Consider the following 15,040-nt stretch of genomic DNA (forward strand, 5'->3'; position numbering starts at 1 on the left):
ACTGCCGCCGTGGTGACGTCTTTCTTGGTTCAAGTAGTATCAAGCTACAGTATACGCGCGTAGTGAATTGCTGCGCCAACTTTGGGAGGCGAGAAACGGGACAGAATGTCAGTGTACATGGTAGTTATTACGCAAACGTACATTGTTTCTTGACAAGTTCCGTTCTACTAGCGGGGTGACTACTGGGAACATAATGTCAACGGCACTTCTTCATCAAGTGTCCAAGACGTAACGAGCCGGCGACCGGCAGCGGGCTGAATCATTTACCCCCTTTTAGGCGCGCGCGGCGACGTCCATCGCAGAGGTAGGAATGTATGAATTGACTAGAATTAGCTCCTGTAGTATCCATGCCCACATGGAGTAGAGCCTGTCATCAAAAAAGCGAGAGTTTGCGAGCTCGCTAGCAACGGTCGGGTATTGAAGCTGCGCCAACTAAGTTACTAGGGCCACCGATTCGATTGCCACATCGCACGGCCTGCGCTGGTCCCCCCAGCTACCCGCTAACAAAATACGTAGATGCTCCCGCCCAGCGTCGTCTGCCCATCCATTGTCTTCGGCTCAAAGACCGAAAGCCACTCCAGAACGCCCCGGTCACCAATGCTAAAAGCCCGTCCGTCTAGATGAGGACCTATACCACGGCCCCTGCCGCATCTAACGCAAACGCCTGCCCACCGTGGGCTCATGAACCGAAAATGTCACATTGTCCCGTACCACGTCATTGTGCGTCAATCAGATGCCGCATGTTCTGCGGAATGCTTGTGGGAGAAACGGTTTCCCGTGGAAATGGCTCTGCTGCCATGACTGGGGTCGAGGGAGACGCAGAACTTGCGCCCGCCGGTTGCGCCTCGCCAGGTTCGCACTTGACGTAGCTGTCTGACGAGCTCCGCCGCTGCGACAGCTCTGGGCGCAGGGCGGGCAGTGCACAGGTAATCTCGGCCTCGTCCTTGATGGCCACGTTGCGCAACGACTGCTGGGAAATGCCCTGCGGTAGCCGCGGCGAGGACAAGGGAGCGTCGGGCAAAGGCTTTCTGATCGGCTTCGTGCCGACGACAGTTGCCTTGCTCGTTTTGAGCTTCTCCATGATGCTGTTCTTGGGGGGCGCCTGACCCTTGGCCGGCAGCTTTTTGCGAGGGCGGGCCTTGGGAGCCTTGCCGCTGGGGTCCTTGGCCATGGCAGGTTTCCCGGGGCCCGACTTGCCAAGGATGATCTTGGTCTGCTTCGCCTTCGAGGGTCCTTTGCTGGCCGAGACAGGAGGGCTGGGGCAGGGGGTCGGCATGGCCTGCATGTCCTCGACCTGCTTGGGCTTGGCCTCGATGTGCACCTCGATGGCCGTCTTGGTCGGACTGCTGGGGATGCCGACCTCGAAGCTGTTCTTGCGCAGGCCGCCCAGCTTCTCGGCGTACTGCTCCGGGGACACCTCGTAGTTGTCGCCGATTTCGCAGTCGTAGGGCGGGAGGCTGGCCAAGCGCGCCACGTCGTCACACTTGGAGCGCACAATCATGTCCCAGCAGTCCTTGAACTCGACGCCCTTGGGCTCTGGATCGATGTTGACCCAGGCGGTGAAGCCGTCCTTGCGGCCGCGAGCGACCTGGCACATTTCCTTGACGAGGCGTCTCGTACCGGGGACCTTGAGCGTAGTTCCGACGACAATGACGGCGTCGGGGCGGGCTTTGAGGTCGGCTCTGGCGACGTTGCCAATGGCCTCCTCGTCGGGGTTGAACTCGTTATATAAAACAAATCTGGGCCGCAAGCGGCCGATACCGTGGCTTCGCTTGCCGGCGTGGGTGGTGCGCACCTCGTCCTGCTCCTTGCACATGGCACATAGGGGGGCCTCTGGCCCGCTGAAGACGTCACCGTTGAAGGGCTTCAGGTCGCCGCACTTTGTGCACACCATCTTCTCGAGACCGCCGTGCAGCTGAACCGTCTTGGGCCAAGGGCCTTTGGGTTCGAGGGGCACGCTCGTGTGGAGAGGCGGCATGGAGGTGTCAATGCAGTCAATGTTTTGCGAGTAGAGGCGAAGCAGGCGGCCCTCCTTGGCGAGGGAGGCGAGCAAATGGTGAAAGGGCGTGGGCTTGGCGTCCTTGACCATGCCGGCCATCTCGCGGACCATGGTATGGAAGGATTGGGTGGAGGAGTCGTGCTTGTAGACGGAGGCATCGAAGAGGTGCTTGCCCGAGGCCTTGAGCTTGTGCTGGCTGCGGGCCGTGGCGAAGAGGCCCGTCGAGGAGCGAAAGTCGGGGATGCCAGCGGATACAGAGATGCCGGCGCCGGCAATGACCACCACCTTCTTCTTCTTGCGGAGGGCGGCGAGCAGACGCTGCAGCTGGAAGTTGTCTTCGTGGGTAAAATCCTCGTTGGGCTTCATGAGGTCGAGGTACATTGTGGTGCGCTCTTTGGGAGGCGTGACCCTGCGCCTCTTGACGGGACGCGGGCTGTCGTCCATGGGCTCTCCAAGCTTGACGGGCGACTGGGTGCCCGAGGGTGCCGACGAGGTGGGCGATGGGTAGCGGCTTGAGGGATCTGGTCGCTTCTGTGGCTGTCGGCTCTGCTGGTGCAAGGTGGGCGAGCCGGGGATGGAGGGCGAGCTGGAGAGACTGGAAAGCGGTGATGAGGGCGCAGAGGCAGGAGCAGATTCCGGGGCTGAGGAGAGCGGGCTGGAGAAGGTGGAGGCGGTGGTAGCGCCCGTGTCGGTAGCCATGATGTCCAAAGGTCAAGAAGCGACGGCGCGATGTGCGTTTTCAAAAGGGCGTCGGAAGGGCAAACAGGCGGGCGCGCGCCCGGAACCAGCGGAGACAATGGGGAGGTGAACCCTAAGGAAGGAGCGGCGTGGGCGATGAGGGTGAAAGCGAAGGAGCAAAAGGCGCGCGGGAAGCCGTCGTCAGACCATTGCGCGCCCTGACGTGCGTGGTTCGTGTGCGGCTCGCGTGTCTTCGGGCGGTCGCCGAGTGGGCGGACGAGTCGGATCAAGGCCAGCGGTTGGACGTCGCAACGCACCGCGTCGGTGCGAATTCTCGGAGAAGGCGGCGTCGAACGTGTCGCGGCTGCGGGAGCGTTCGAGTCGTGCCGTGGGGAGTCGTCTGGGCCCGCGATTGAAAGGAGGAAGCGGAGGAGGAGGGTGTGTGCGTGTGGAAAGAGGCAGGATAGCGGAGAGGAAGAGGGTTGATGAAGTCGGCTGGGCTTGGGGAGGTGGAGGCACTGCCTTACGGGAGGAGGGATTACACGCTGCCCTGGTACGTTCGGCATGTACACAAGGTACTAACAGTAACAGCGGAGAACGGGCGGGTGGGCGGTGCGCGCGCGGCGGGAGCGGGCAAGGCATCTCCACTGCGAAGTAACTGTAATTATACGTACAGTCTACCGTAGGTACCTTCGAATCCATCCATCCTGAGACGGGCGCCCGGGCTCCTTGCTCCCTCCATCCTTCCTGCCTCCACTGCCGCAGCCAAAAGCCAGAGCCAGAGCCACTGTGGCACGTCTCTGCCACTGCCTCTACCCGTTGCCCGCCACTGTTTAGGTGGGCGGGCGCTCGCTGGTACTAACATGAACTAGCAGTTATTATGGTTCCTGGTAGCGCCCTCGGGCTGGCGGTGGCTGCCACCTTGATCAATCTGCCAGTACACACACATACCTATATGTACACATATACCATAGCATGCCGGCACACCAAAACAACGGGCAAATGGCCGGCCGGACGGGACGACGGACGCATCGAGATGAAGCGCGGTGGGTCTGGCTTTTCTTACGCATGTGTTGTGGTGTCCTTTGCGCCCCCCCTCGCGGCGGTGGCAGTCAATGCTCGTCATCATGTGCCCCCCTCTAACTGCTGCATCGTTTTTTTTTGTTCAAAGTCCCCCGTCTTGCCGGGTTTGTCAGTCAGCAAGCAGAGTTTTTGTTTGGTCACTTTATTCATGCGAAAGGGGGGGAACTGGCTATTGAAGGGGGGGATTCGTCACCATTTGCTTTGCTTGTCGACCGGGTACTGGTCGTTTGTTAGCAAGCAAGTAATAAGTGCATGTTCGTTCTACTCATCAACATTTTAAGTCCCTTCCATCCATCATCATCCACCAGCTTAGTACCTAGTTACCTTCGTGCTTTTGAGGGCGGCAGCCACGGGCTCCCCCTCTCAACCGAAGAGGGTAATTTTCGCGCAGGGCCATAGTAACTTAGTTACTCCTAGGCACAGGAGGCCACCAGGTCGGAGCATCAACCATCCCCAAATGCGCCGCCCGCCCGCCCGCCCGCCCAGTCCTCGGCGCAATCCGCCGCATGGAAAAGGAGCGGAGGAGAGGAGAGGAGAGCCATACTTCGTAGCCCGCTGCCAACCGTGGCACACACTATAGTTACACACTACGTTCCCCCGTGCATGCATACAAAGTCACCACCACGATACAATCGACACACCACGCACGGGGACAACCAACGGCACTAACTACGGAGTAAGTTACTGCCTAGATCTAGCAGTCGGTCAGCGGACAAGCGACCCCGTCGTCCCAGTCTGCACGACATCCTGGCCCCTCCCCGGTCCAGTCCTGGAAAAGCTGGGGTGGTGGCTGCTCCTCCTGCTCCTGCTGCTGCTGCTGCAAGACCAACAGTAAAAAAAAAACAGCCCCCCCCCCGTCAGTCGGGGTTGGTTCCGTTCCCTAGGAGACGGGCGGGGGTGACCCAGTGGGGTACCGGCGGCGGAAAACCCCCCCCCCCTGTCAGGTGTTAGTTAAGGTAGGTAGTACTAAGGTGCGTGCCCTGTCTAGCTGTCTTCTTCCAGAACCATGCCGCTGGAAATTGGCGGCATTCCTGATTCGGGGGCCATGCCCAGCTTTCATGCCTGGCACAGACCAGAAGAAACCTGCACACTTGAGCGTTTCCGATCCGAGTAAACACCACCACACACAAGTCAACAACAAAAACACGACAACACAAAATTGAAGCCCCGACACCGCACGGATAGTACCCGGTGCTGCGATTCCAATCGCTAGAGTCGCTGGCAAATTTTCGGGCCTATGGCTCGCACTTGAGCCATGTCTTTGAAAGGGACAGAAGCCTGCAGACATGAGGCTGGCAACTCTGACTCTGCCTCAACACCCGGGTTCCTCAAGTACCCGCCGTCCGACACATAGCTCGTGATGCGTGTTCCTCGACCGCTGTATGTGTGTATGCTGGAGATGATCCTGTGTGCTGGCCATAAGCCCTGTCTGCCCATCATCACGTCTATAGCTCTACCGCTCCAAAATATACACGATGCTCGTACACTCTTCCAGCTACCGCATCCCTCCACGGGGAGGCATCATCACCATCGTCACCAACATCATCCCGATGCATCCGCGGCCGGCCTCCGCCGCCCTGCCGCCCCTGCTCCCACCGCCAGCTCCCCCTCGGCTCCCTCGCCGCGAACCCCCTCCGGCGTCCACAGCTCAATAACCTCGGCGCCGCCCTCCCCGCCGCGCCGTCCCCTCCTCCGCTCCGTCCGGTTCAGCAGCTCCATGCCCAGCACGCCCGCCGCCATGCCCGTCAGGTGCGACGCCACGTCCACCTTGTAGCGCATCGTGCGGCCCAAGCCCGCCAGCTGCACCGCCGCGATGAGCGCCAGGAACACGATGCCGTGCACGCCCTCGTTAGCCGGCAGGCCCAGTATCTTGAAGCCGTCGCGCCGGTGCTCCCAAAAGTAGGCCGCGCAGAGCCCCAGCGTCGCCCCCGACGCCCCCAGCGACGTCACCGTCAGCCACCCGCGCAGCGTGTACGTCGTCAGGCTGCCCAGGAACCCGACCGCGCCGCACCCCGCGTACAGCGTCGAGAAGTCGGCCCGCCCCAGCTCCTCGTGGAGCGCCGTCCCCACGAACCACAGCGGCACCATGTTGACCAGCAGGTGGCTCGTCTTGGTGTGCGAGAAGACGGCCGTGAAGAGCGTCACCGGCCGCGGCGTCGCCACCACCAGGATCGCCCACTTGTTGAGCGTCTTCCACAGCGGCGGTACCCGCCACGCCAGGAACACGGCCACGTTGACCGCGATCATGGCCCCGACCGTCGCCTGCGCCGTCGATACCTCCCGCAGCAGCCGGTAGCGCTGCATCGGCTCTTCGTACACCATGGCGACCGCCGCCATGAACCCCAGCACCAGCGCCACCACCGTCGCCGACGGCACGATCCGCTCCCATGCCCGCATCTCCGGCGGCGCCTCCAGCGTCGACTGAGCCTTGGCGTAGTACTCAGCGATCTTGGGGTTGGTGATGGCCCGTGTTCCGTCCTCCCGCTTCGCTAGCGGACCCGCGGGGGCGGCCGGTTCCTCGGCCTCCTTGGCCTTGCGTTCCTCCTCGAGCGCCCGTTCTCGCGCCTTGTCCTTTGCCTTGATGCGCGCTCGCATCGCGTCGAAGCTGCTTCGGCCGTATACCGGGTCGATCTTGACTTCATCCTCGTCAGCCGTCTTCTCGGAGGCCGCCTCCTCGACGCCCTTGCGCTTGCGCTTCTCGGCCTCCTCCCTCTCTAGCTCCATCTGATTCAGCTCGTCCTCGGCGCGCAGCCCGGCGTTCATCACCTCCCCAACCGGCACCGTCTCACGCAGGTACGCGAGCCCGGCTGCAATCAGCTCCGGCGAGAACTGAGCTGTGTGCACCGCAAACGCCGGGTCCTCGAGCGTTCCCGCGACGCGCCGCCCGTGCAGGATCCGCAGCAGGTGGTTCGCCGCCGCGGCCGTTATCCTCAGCCCGAAGATGCGCTTTGCCTCCTCATCGGTGAGGTCCTTGGCGCGGAAAGCGAGGCCCGTCTGGTCGCGGTAGTCGCGCGGCAGCTCCTCGTAGTCGCGGATGATCTTGGTCGAGGAGAAGAACGAGCGCCGTGATCTTGTGTCGCTCGCAGGGCGGTGTAGTATTCCTGAGGCTTGCCAATGTTTTTGGCATCGAGATGTAATCGATCGAGTCTGAGAGGCGCTGCTGCTGCTGTTGCTGCTGCTGCTGCTGAAGAGGCATCGTAGCGGCAGCACCGAGCTCGGAGCGCAGGCGCTCCTGGTTGCGCTACGAGCCGCCACCCTCAGCAGCGCGCGCCGAGCATCCGAGCAGATGAAGGCGCTCATCCCGAGACTATCAACGCGTGGAAGCGCGGCCACGGCCCGACAAGGCAGGCGGAAAGGTGCGTCGTCGCCCGCTGGAGCCGTGACGTGTGGATGGCTGGATGGATGGGTGGCCTGAGGTTCAAAAATTCCAGGTTGTAACTGCACGACTCTGGTGACCGAATGACGACCATTCAACGGCCCTCCAATCCCGGCCTTCTGGCGCCGGCAAGGGTCCCCCGGGCCCCACCACCAGTGCGACCAACCAAGGCAAGAAGAGCCGCTTTCCCATCAGCAGCACCAGTAGTTAGCACCAGCACCAGCAGCAACAACTCGAGAAGCTTCGTCTCGTCCTGCCCCTCCATCCCCCCCATTGTCGTCATCTGTTCAACATCACCACCTCACCCTCCGCGCGCCACAGCTCTCGCACACAACTCTTTCCTCCCAAACCACTCCGCATCGACGCGGACGCCGACGAGCATCCATCACCCATCCAACCATCCACGCACCCCATCACCGCCCACAGGCCGCCCTCTCTCACTCGCCCCGCCTCCCTCCCACAGGCCGCCCACCCGCCCAGCCATGTCCGCCGACACGCGCCCCATAGAGCCCGCGCGCTTCGCCGCCGCGCTCAAGGACCTCTCCGTCGGCATGCTGCACCTCAAGGTCCTCGAGATCCGCAACTCCATCGCCCACCTGCAGTACTCCAACGACCAGCTCCGGCCGTTTGCCGACGGCTCCGCGACCGCCCTCGATGCCACAACCACTACTACCACCACCACCACAACCTCCTCATCCTCCCCCGCGCCGCCCAACGCCGCCGCGACGACAGCCGGTCACATCCCCGACCAGGACTGCGTCGACGCCATCCGCGAGAACGAGCAGGTCATGGAGCGCATGGTCGAGCGCATCGCCCTCGTCCGCCTCGAGGTCGAGGAGCGGGGCTTGAGCTGGACCGAGTTCCAGAGCAACAAGGACGAGGAGGGCCTCGGGCGCAAGGACGCCGAGGCGACCGAAGACGCACACCCCAGCGGAGGCGGCGGCGGCGGCAACGGCATCAACCCAGCAGCTCCTGCTGCAGCGACAGCGGTCAACGGCGAGGCGCCGCACTCGGCCTGGACGGACGGCACGTTCCAGACCGGCACAATACGCGGCGGCCAGGTGCGCCTCGACAGCCAGCAGCCAGGTCGCGCGGCGCCGACCACGACCACGGGCGCCAACGGGGAGGGCGCGCCCACCGGCGGCAGCCTGTCGGACGAGCAGCTGCGGCGCGCGCTGGAGGAGCGCATGCGTGATCTGGGCAGGGGCGACGACGATGACGACGACGACGACGGTGGTATGCATCTGTAGTGGTCTCGTGGCCAAAATTGGAGGGCGCACGGATTCGGCGAGCAATGGAAGCAATGGGGTTCGCACGGTAGAATTGCAAGGGCCTGGCGTTTTGGGCGCGTGCCTGGTCTACTACAGTACTTACCTGGAGCTTCTATATCCGGGGAGCAAACAAGATTCTGTTACCACGTTACAGCGTGACGACGAATCGGCGCACGCGCCGCCGTCAGTCCCGAGGCAACACTTGGACCGTCTCGTCGTCGTCGTCGGCGACGTCGCCATCACGCAGCATCCACAAGGCAGCTTCCGAAGACCGGGGGGCGTGCACAGAGAACCCCGAGGAGGGAGGGGCGTACGCTGGTGCAAGGAGCAACGGAAAACCATGTTATGCGCACGGCGCCGTAGGCCAAATGTACGGCCGTGCTCTAGGGCAAGATATTCCGCATCGACGCCGACCCATGAGCCCCGAATGCGCGGGTAGTTAACTAGTATCCAAAAAAAAAACCACCCCGCATGCAATGATTTCCAAAAGAAGACACCAAGCACGAGCCAGACACCAACCGCATACCGAAACCAGCAAAGGAGGCCGAAACAAACAACTCCGTAGTCCATGTGCCACGCTTCGAGAAAAAGAAAAAAATAGGAGGCCGCTTTTGTTTCCTTTAGCAAACGGCGACGACGCCACGGGATCGTCGTGGACGTGTTATTCCGTGTCGTCGCCGACGGGCGAGTTGACCCACGTCTTGGCCCTGCCTCTCGTCGACTTTTGCCGCTTCATCGCCTTCCTCGAGGAGTGGCGGCTGCTGCTACCCGTATCGGTGCTCGGTATCGTCTCTAGTTTAGGGCGCTGTGCGGCATGCGTAGACGTGCTGTTTTGGCTCGTCGTCTGTGTAATGGGCAGCGGCGCCTCGTTTTCCGAGTCCGAGTCGGCTCCCGGTGGCCGCGCCGCTGGGGGCCGCCGGGTGCGCCTGCGCCTCTCAAATGGGTTATCCAAGGAATCGTCCGAGTCGTTGAAGCTCAGGCTCCTGCTCCTGGTGCGGGTGGCCGAGTGGTGACTCCGGGTCAGGAACAGGGACTCGATAAGCTCCGTCTCTGTCGGATTGCTCTCCTTGCGCAGCCTCTCCAAGGCGAGCTTCTCCTTAAGCATGCGGCCCAGCTGGGCCTCGTCCGACGCCATGGTCCTGCCGCTGGACCTACTCCCGGTGCTGATAGCCCGGGACACTGGCACCTTGCCTTCCATGACCTTGGCGGGCGGAGGCGGTTGCAGCATCCACTTATGGGCGTCTCGGTGCGGCTGCTTGCTGCTGACGACGGGCGGGTGATAGTCATTGACTGGGGGGTTCCTCGGCGAAAAGTAAAAGTCGCGACGCTCCTGCTCCGTCACCTCCTTCTCGATGCCGAGGGTCGCGTCGATGAGCCTGCCAGCCGAGTCGCGGGCCTTGGAGAAGGCGTCCATCAACCTATGGCCAGAGCCGCTGCCGGCCTGGCCCCATAGCTCCTCGTCCTCTCTTTGGTAACCACGACGGCGGTTCCAGTCATCTGATACGGTGTCGTCCTCGGGAAGCGCTGACAGGCTGTCGGCAAAGTTGGTGCGACTGTCCCCTACGGCAGTCTGCTCCGACATACTCGGAGCGCTGCTCTCCTGGCCGGAGCTTGTGAGCCCCCTCTGGCTCGAATTCTTGCTGGCGGCCTTTTTGGGCAAGCTGGGACCCATGCTGATCTCCTCCTGCCAGTAGGGGTTGGTGTTAAAAGGTGAAGGGTGGCGGTAGAGGCCGGGCTGCTCCGTCTCGAGCTTGGCCTTTTCGAGCCGCTCCTTTCGTGCCTGCTCCTTGGCCTTGTGACGGTGGCGGACCTTGGCACATGGCGTGCAGGCGACGAAGTAGAAGACGGCGGAGCGGAAGGCAACAGGGAAAGACATGGCGCCGGCTCAACAGCAGTGCCGTGACCCCGGTTGCAAGCGTCCCTCGATTCGCGACGGCGTCCGGCGCGGGGACATGGGAAAGTAGACGCCGTAAACGTAATGTTGTAGCCGATGTCGTAGTGTAAGAGGGGCGGCGGTGTTCTAGGGAGAAAGAGTGCTTGTACGCCAGGTAGGTCAAGTGCGTATCACGGGCGTGTAAGTCGGTTGGAGTGCGATGGTAGAGGCCGACGCGTGACCGCTCGACGGGCGCGGGACGACGAGACGGGCCAGGCGGAGAGCGAGGGGTCCCGGGACGCCGTGGGTGGGAACGAGGAAGTGGTAGAGTAGGAGTTACAGTCGTCGTCGTCGTCGGCGGTGGCGGCGGCGGCGGCTCTCGTTCGGCGGCGCTGGAATGGGAATGCTGACGGACCGGATGTCGAGTGTCCGTGTCGAGGTGTCTGTCGCACAGACGACAGGCGAGGGGGAGGGGCGAACGTCACGTCGTCGTCTGGCGGGAAAGGGGGTGGTGGTGGGTGGGCGCGTTGGCTCGGGGCTTCTCTGCTGCAGGAACGGAACGGCGTCAGGGATCGGCGGTCTCCTGTGGTTAGAAAACAATGCGGTGAAGACGGGGGCCGACAGAGGCGACGAAGGTCGGTAAAAGAAAACAAAAGGCGGGTGTTGAGAATTGAATGCAAAGCGTTGGCGAGATTTGACAGAGGAGAATTGGGGGGGGGGGGGGGGGGACGAGACAAGACGGGGAGGTGTGGGAAAGACAGGGAGGAGAAGGAGTGAGAGAGGGTTTCCCAGGGAGGCGGCGGCGGTGCGGTGCGTTGAGGGTGTTCCCTTGCTGGGTAATCCTGGACAGCAGCGGGACAAGAAGCAGGCGCAGCGAGCCATCCAGCCCACCACCACCACTGTGAACTGAGGTACTTGCTTGGGTCCATTCAGGGACTGCCAGTTTACTGCGTGTGAGGTGTTGTCGCTCTCGTACTGCGACCGGGGGGGCGTGTGGGCGGCGGCGGTGCGGGAGCCAGAGTCGGGTGCGATGGCGCAAGGATGGATGGATGCAACGACGGGGACTCGGCGGGCACAGCTTGGGGCCGTTTGAGGCCCGTTGGGACGGGCGTTCCAGGCGGTCCAGCCATCATCCCAGCCCACTGCAGTGCAGTGCTGCCGGCGCTGCGGGTGCTCCAGGGTTCACCTCGGGCCCCCGGGGGGGAGGGACGGAGGCACAGACCAGGGGGGGGGGGCACCCCCAAGACCCCGCTGGTAACGGACCCGGAGGGGGGGGGCCACGCAGCCACCGGGGGACGCCATCAATTTCTCTCGCAATGGAGCGCATCCACTTGGACGACTGGGCTGTCCGGGAGTGGCGGGCCCGCGGGGTCTCCATCGTGAGAAAGCAGCAAAGTACTGGAGTAGTAGGCCTCGTTTTTGGCTTGCTTGGGTACACCTACATGTACAAAGTAACATAGTACCGGCCCTGGAAGAGGCTACCTAAGATGCAGTGGCTGCCGAACATCCGGTCCGGGGCTACGGGCAGCTGAGGTCGGGTGGTGCAGGAGTCTCGTTCGCGCGCTCTGGCGGTGGTGCCTGGCGACGCCTTACTGCTGCCGCTGCCGCCAATGCTGATGCCGATGCTGCTGCTGCTGCTGCTGCTGCTGCCTCATCCGCCGCAACGGTGCTCCCGCGAGGTGAAGCATCATCATCATTGACCCATGAGGTGAGCCCTCTTGCAAGTCAGACAGACCTGAGGTTTCCCCTGGGTGATGTCCACAACACCGCCCGCTAACGTTTAGTAGTAGCACCCGACAGGACGGTGGAGGAGGGGGGGCGAGCGTGCAGACACACACGCGCACATAATAAACGCCAGGGCTCGCCCGCCCCGCCCGCCTTTCTTCGCTCGCGATGCAATGGATCCTGGCTGTCTGCCCGCCTGCCTGCCTGCCTGCCTGGCTTGCCTGGACCGCCGCACCGATTCCAATTGATGGTGCAGAGAAGAGAGAGCATCTCCCGCATCTGCCTGCCCAGCCCGTGCTGGTGGCGTCTTGGCAAAAAGGGAGCCAGCGTGCCGGGTGACGTTCCAGCGCTTTCGCCAGCCAGCGAGACTAACGTCGTTGGCAACTCTTTTTTTCTTCTTTCTTGGTTGCTGTTTGTCCCCTGTTTCCGTTCCTCCCGCCGACCTCAGTCACGCTTGCTTGCTTGCTTGGCGGCAGCAGCCACCGCAACGCTTCTTGGCGGTTTGTATGTACGAAGCATGTAGTTACTCCGTAGTACGCATGTAGTAACGTTAGTTTTACTTCGTAACCTGCATCTACAGTAGCCCCCGCCCGTGTGACGAGGCGCGCAACACGGCATCGGCTCACCCTCGGGCGACTCGGGCGCGCCTCCTCTTCTTCAGTAACTTTTGCATCTGCTACTGTGCCGTACTAGGGTATTGCCACTACGTATTAATATCGCCCTCTTCCCGTCGACGGCGGCGCATGTTTCACTCGGCAACGCCCATCCCAAGGCCCGGGGACGGACGCGCAATCTAATCGAGCACGCTGACGATATTCTGACGCAGATGCTGCGGCGGGCGCGGCCGCAGTGGCACCCGAGAGCGAAGTAGTACAACGTAGGTACCTTGCGGTGGCTTGTGCATCCTGCTGTACTCACTCCGAGAATATGTAATTGCCCTGACCTGGCTAACTGGCTGCTGCTGCTGCATGGCTGGTGACACGACGTACGGTGCTTGTGCGGTTGGCGTGTGCTGAGACCGAGACACGGATGCCCAGTCTCGCCGCCTGGTCTCTAAAACGGGGAAACCCCCCCCCCCCCCCATTCTCCCTCTCTCTCTCTCTCTCTCCGGCATGGGCGTACCAACCCCAAAAAACGAAAGGAAAAAAAAAGAGTGGCGTCGCAACGAACGATGGCAAAACATGACGCACTACAAATACTCAAGTAGGTGCTTCGTACACGGCACTCGCTCGCAGCTGTCCCGAGAAACCTTGTTTGCCGTCATCATCACGAGACGCAAAACTCGTTCCGGGTCTTCTCCGTTCTTGGCTCTTATTAGTAGTACTGCCGGCACAGCGTCGAAGGTGAGAAAAATTCATCGGGGACTTCGCGCCAAATCTCTCTTTGCGCCGCCGAAACGAGCAATGGCTGCTGCAGGCGCCACGCCTCGAGGCCCCTGCTCGTCCGCCTTCATCCTCCTCGTCCTCTGCGCCTGCGCTGTTTTTGCATCGTCAGAGACAGACAGATACATAAGTTACATGAGTAATTCTAGAAGTCGCAAATTGAAGTGCTACGTACTAGCGCCGCTGGTGCCGTACGGCGAGCCCACCTGCGAATCCACACCGTTCATCTATCCATTCATGCCTCGTCAGCTGCCAAGTTGGTAAGTCGTGGTAGGTAGAGGCTTCTGTGATGACGCCAGCTGTGCACCCCCCGTAGCACACAAGGTAAGTACATATATGGGCTTTCACGCTGCTGCAGCCCGTCCTTCTCTTCGCACATACGCGGCGCTCCCCCTCTCCTTGCAGCACGCATACAACATCATGATGAATCTCGCTGCCTGCCTGCGGGCTGACGAGTCGTGCGGCGCGTGTCTGAATCACGCCCGTCTTTTTGGCGCTTGGCTTTGCTGCCCAATGCTCTGTCTCTCTCTCTCCGCTCCTTGCTCGTCCTTGCTTGCCTTTCTTCACACACGCCATTAGTACTACGAAGGTACATACAGTAGGTCAGGTATGTACCTTAGTAGTCAATCCGCGAATGCGTAAGGGGGGTCACGAAGCATCTACCAAGTACTAGGTACGAAGTAACTAGGTGGCCACCAGACGCCCGGCAATGCGATGGTGTCTTTCTTGTCTATCCCAGCGATAGCAGCAGCAACAAACACGCAGGCGCCAGCCAGCCAGCCAGCCCTCCCTTGCGCGTCCGTCCAGGCGCTGCCCGTTTCGAAGCGTTTCAGCAAGGCCTGGTTCTACGAGTTCTTTAGTTGGTCACTCGTGTACCTACTTTACTTGTTACTGCCCACACAAGGGAAAGTTGGTACTATAGTACTAGGTACCTAAAATAATAAACCAACGACGCACCTCCATGTCAGCGTGCAGTTCCTCCTAGGCAGCTGTGCTGTCTGTCTAATGCATTCACGAGGCCAGCTTCTTTCCCCCTACTACCTATCTATATGTTACTCTCGTGTGTGTGTGCTGTGCTGTTCTGTGCTGTGCAGTACAGCACCTGTCTGGCCCCCCCTCCTCCGTCCGTTGCCTCGGGTCAGGCAGGAGGACGCCGCGCGAAACGGTGGTTCCAACCCCCCTCTTCGGTCTGGCATGTGCCTGTCCCCCCGCCCTCATCCATCACCAGTCGAGCCAGCACGGTGGCACGTGGTCACGCGTTCGCCGTCCGTCCGTCTGTCTGTCCTTCTCCTCCCGTTCGCTCCCGTCCCGTCCCTCCAACATGTGAGTGACAAGTCTCAGCCATTCGTTAGAGAGAGGGGCCGCCAGAGGCGCGAGACACGTTCAATCGCCCGCTGCCGGTTGGCCATCGGCACTATCACACAGCCGTCTCTAGGTCGAATTCCCTGCCTACGCCAGAGATTGAATGGGGGGTTTGTCCGTGAGTGGCGCCTCTTGGATCATGGATGGACCTTGACCTCGGCGGCATTGCACTCACCGTGACGTGAATGCCAGAGTACAGTAGTCTCCTCTGCCCCGCCGTCTCCAGTGCTGGACCTAAACCTTGCAGCGCTGCTAGAGAATCCATCAGTCTACCTAGGTACCAACGTTTAC

General features: G+C 61.6%; 4 protein-coding genes across 4 annotated transcripts; 1 reads left to right on the forward strand and 3 right to left on the reverse strand.

Annotated features, from left to right (window-relative positions):
• Positions 1-304: 304 nt before the first annotated feature.
• JDV02_001359 (uncharacterized protein) lies at positions 305-3,159 on the reverse strand. Its single transcript, XM_047982280.1, has one exon. The coding sequence runs from the start codon at positions 2,696-2,698 to the stop codon at positions 716-718; it is 1,983 nt and encodes a 660-aa protein (XP_047838242.1). The 5' UTR covers positions 2,699-3,159; the 3' UTR covers positions 305-715.
• Positions 3,160-4,674: 1,515 nt separating this feature from the next.
• JDV02_001360 (Rhomboid protease) lies at positions 4,675-7,174 on the reverse strand. The gene has a single exon (XM_047982281.1). It carries the CDS (start codon positions 7,058-7,060, stop codon positions 5,303-5,305), a length of 1,758 nt encoding a protein of 585 aa, XP_047838243.1. The 5' UTR covers positions 7,061-7,174; the 3' UTR covers positions 4,675-5,302.
• A 184-nt stretch (positions 7,175-7,358) lies between these two features.
• Positions 7,359-8,933, forward strand: JDV02_001361 (uncharacterized protein). Its single transcript, XM_047982282.1, has one exon. It carries the CDS (start codon positions 7,619-7,621, stop codon positions 8,384-8,386), a length of 768 nt encoding a protein of 255 aa, XP_047838244.1. The 5' UTR covers positions 7,359-7,618; the 3' UTR covers positions 8,387-8,933.
• JDV02_001362 (uncharacterized protein) lies at positions 8,729-10,991 on the reverse strand. Its single transcript, XM_047982283.1, has one exon. The coding sequence runs from the start codon at positions 10,281-10,283 to the stop codon at positions 9,069-9,071; it is 1,215 nt and encodes a 404-aa protein (XP_047838245.1). The 5' UTR covers positions 10,284-10,991; the 3' UTR covers positions 8,729-9,068.
• Positions 10,992-15,040: the final 4,049 nt, after the last annotated feature.

Source organism: Purpureocillium takamizusanense, chromosome 1, assembly GCF_022605165.1.
Source record: "Purpureocillium takamizusanense chromosome 1, complete sequence".
In the NCBI taxonomy this organism is placed as follows: domain Eukaryota; kingdom Fungi; phylum Ascomycota; class Sordariomycetes; order Hypocreales; family Ophiocordycipitaceae; genus Purpureocillium; species Purpureocillium takamizusanense.

Coding starts and splice junctions, on each gene's coding strand:
- JDV02_001359 (XM_047982280.1), bottom strand. CDS start 2,698: ATGGCTACCGACACGGGCGCTACCACCGCCTCCACCTTCTCCAGCCCG.
- JDV02_001360 (XM_047982281.1), bottom strand. CDS start 7,060: ATGAGCGCCTTCATCTGCTCGGATGCTCGGCGCGCGCTGCTGAGGGTG.
- JDV02_001361 (XM_047982282.1), top strand. CDS start 7,619: ATGTCCGCCGACACGCGCCCCATAGAGCCCGCGCGCTTCGCCGCCGCG.
- JDV02_001362 (XM_047982283.1), bottom strand. CDS start 10,283: ATGTCTTTCCCTGTTGCCTTCCGCTCCGCCGTCTTCTACTTCGTCGCC.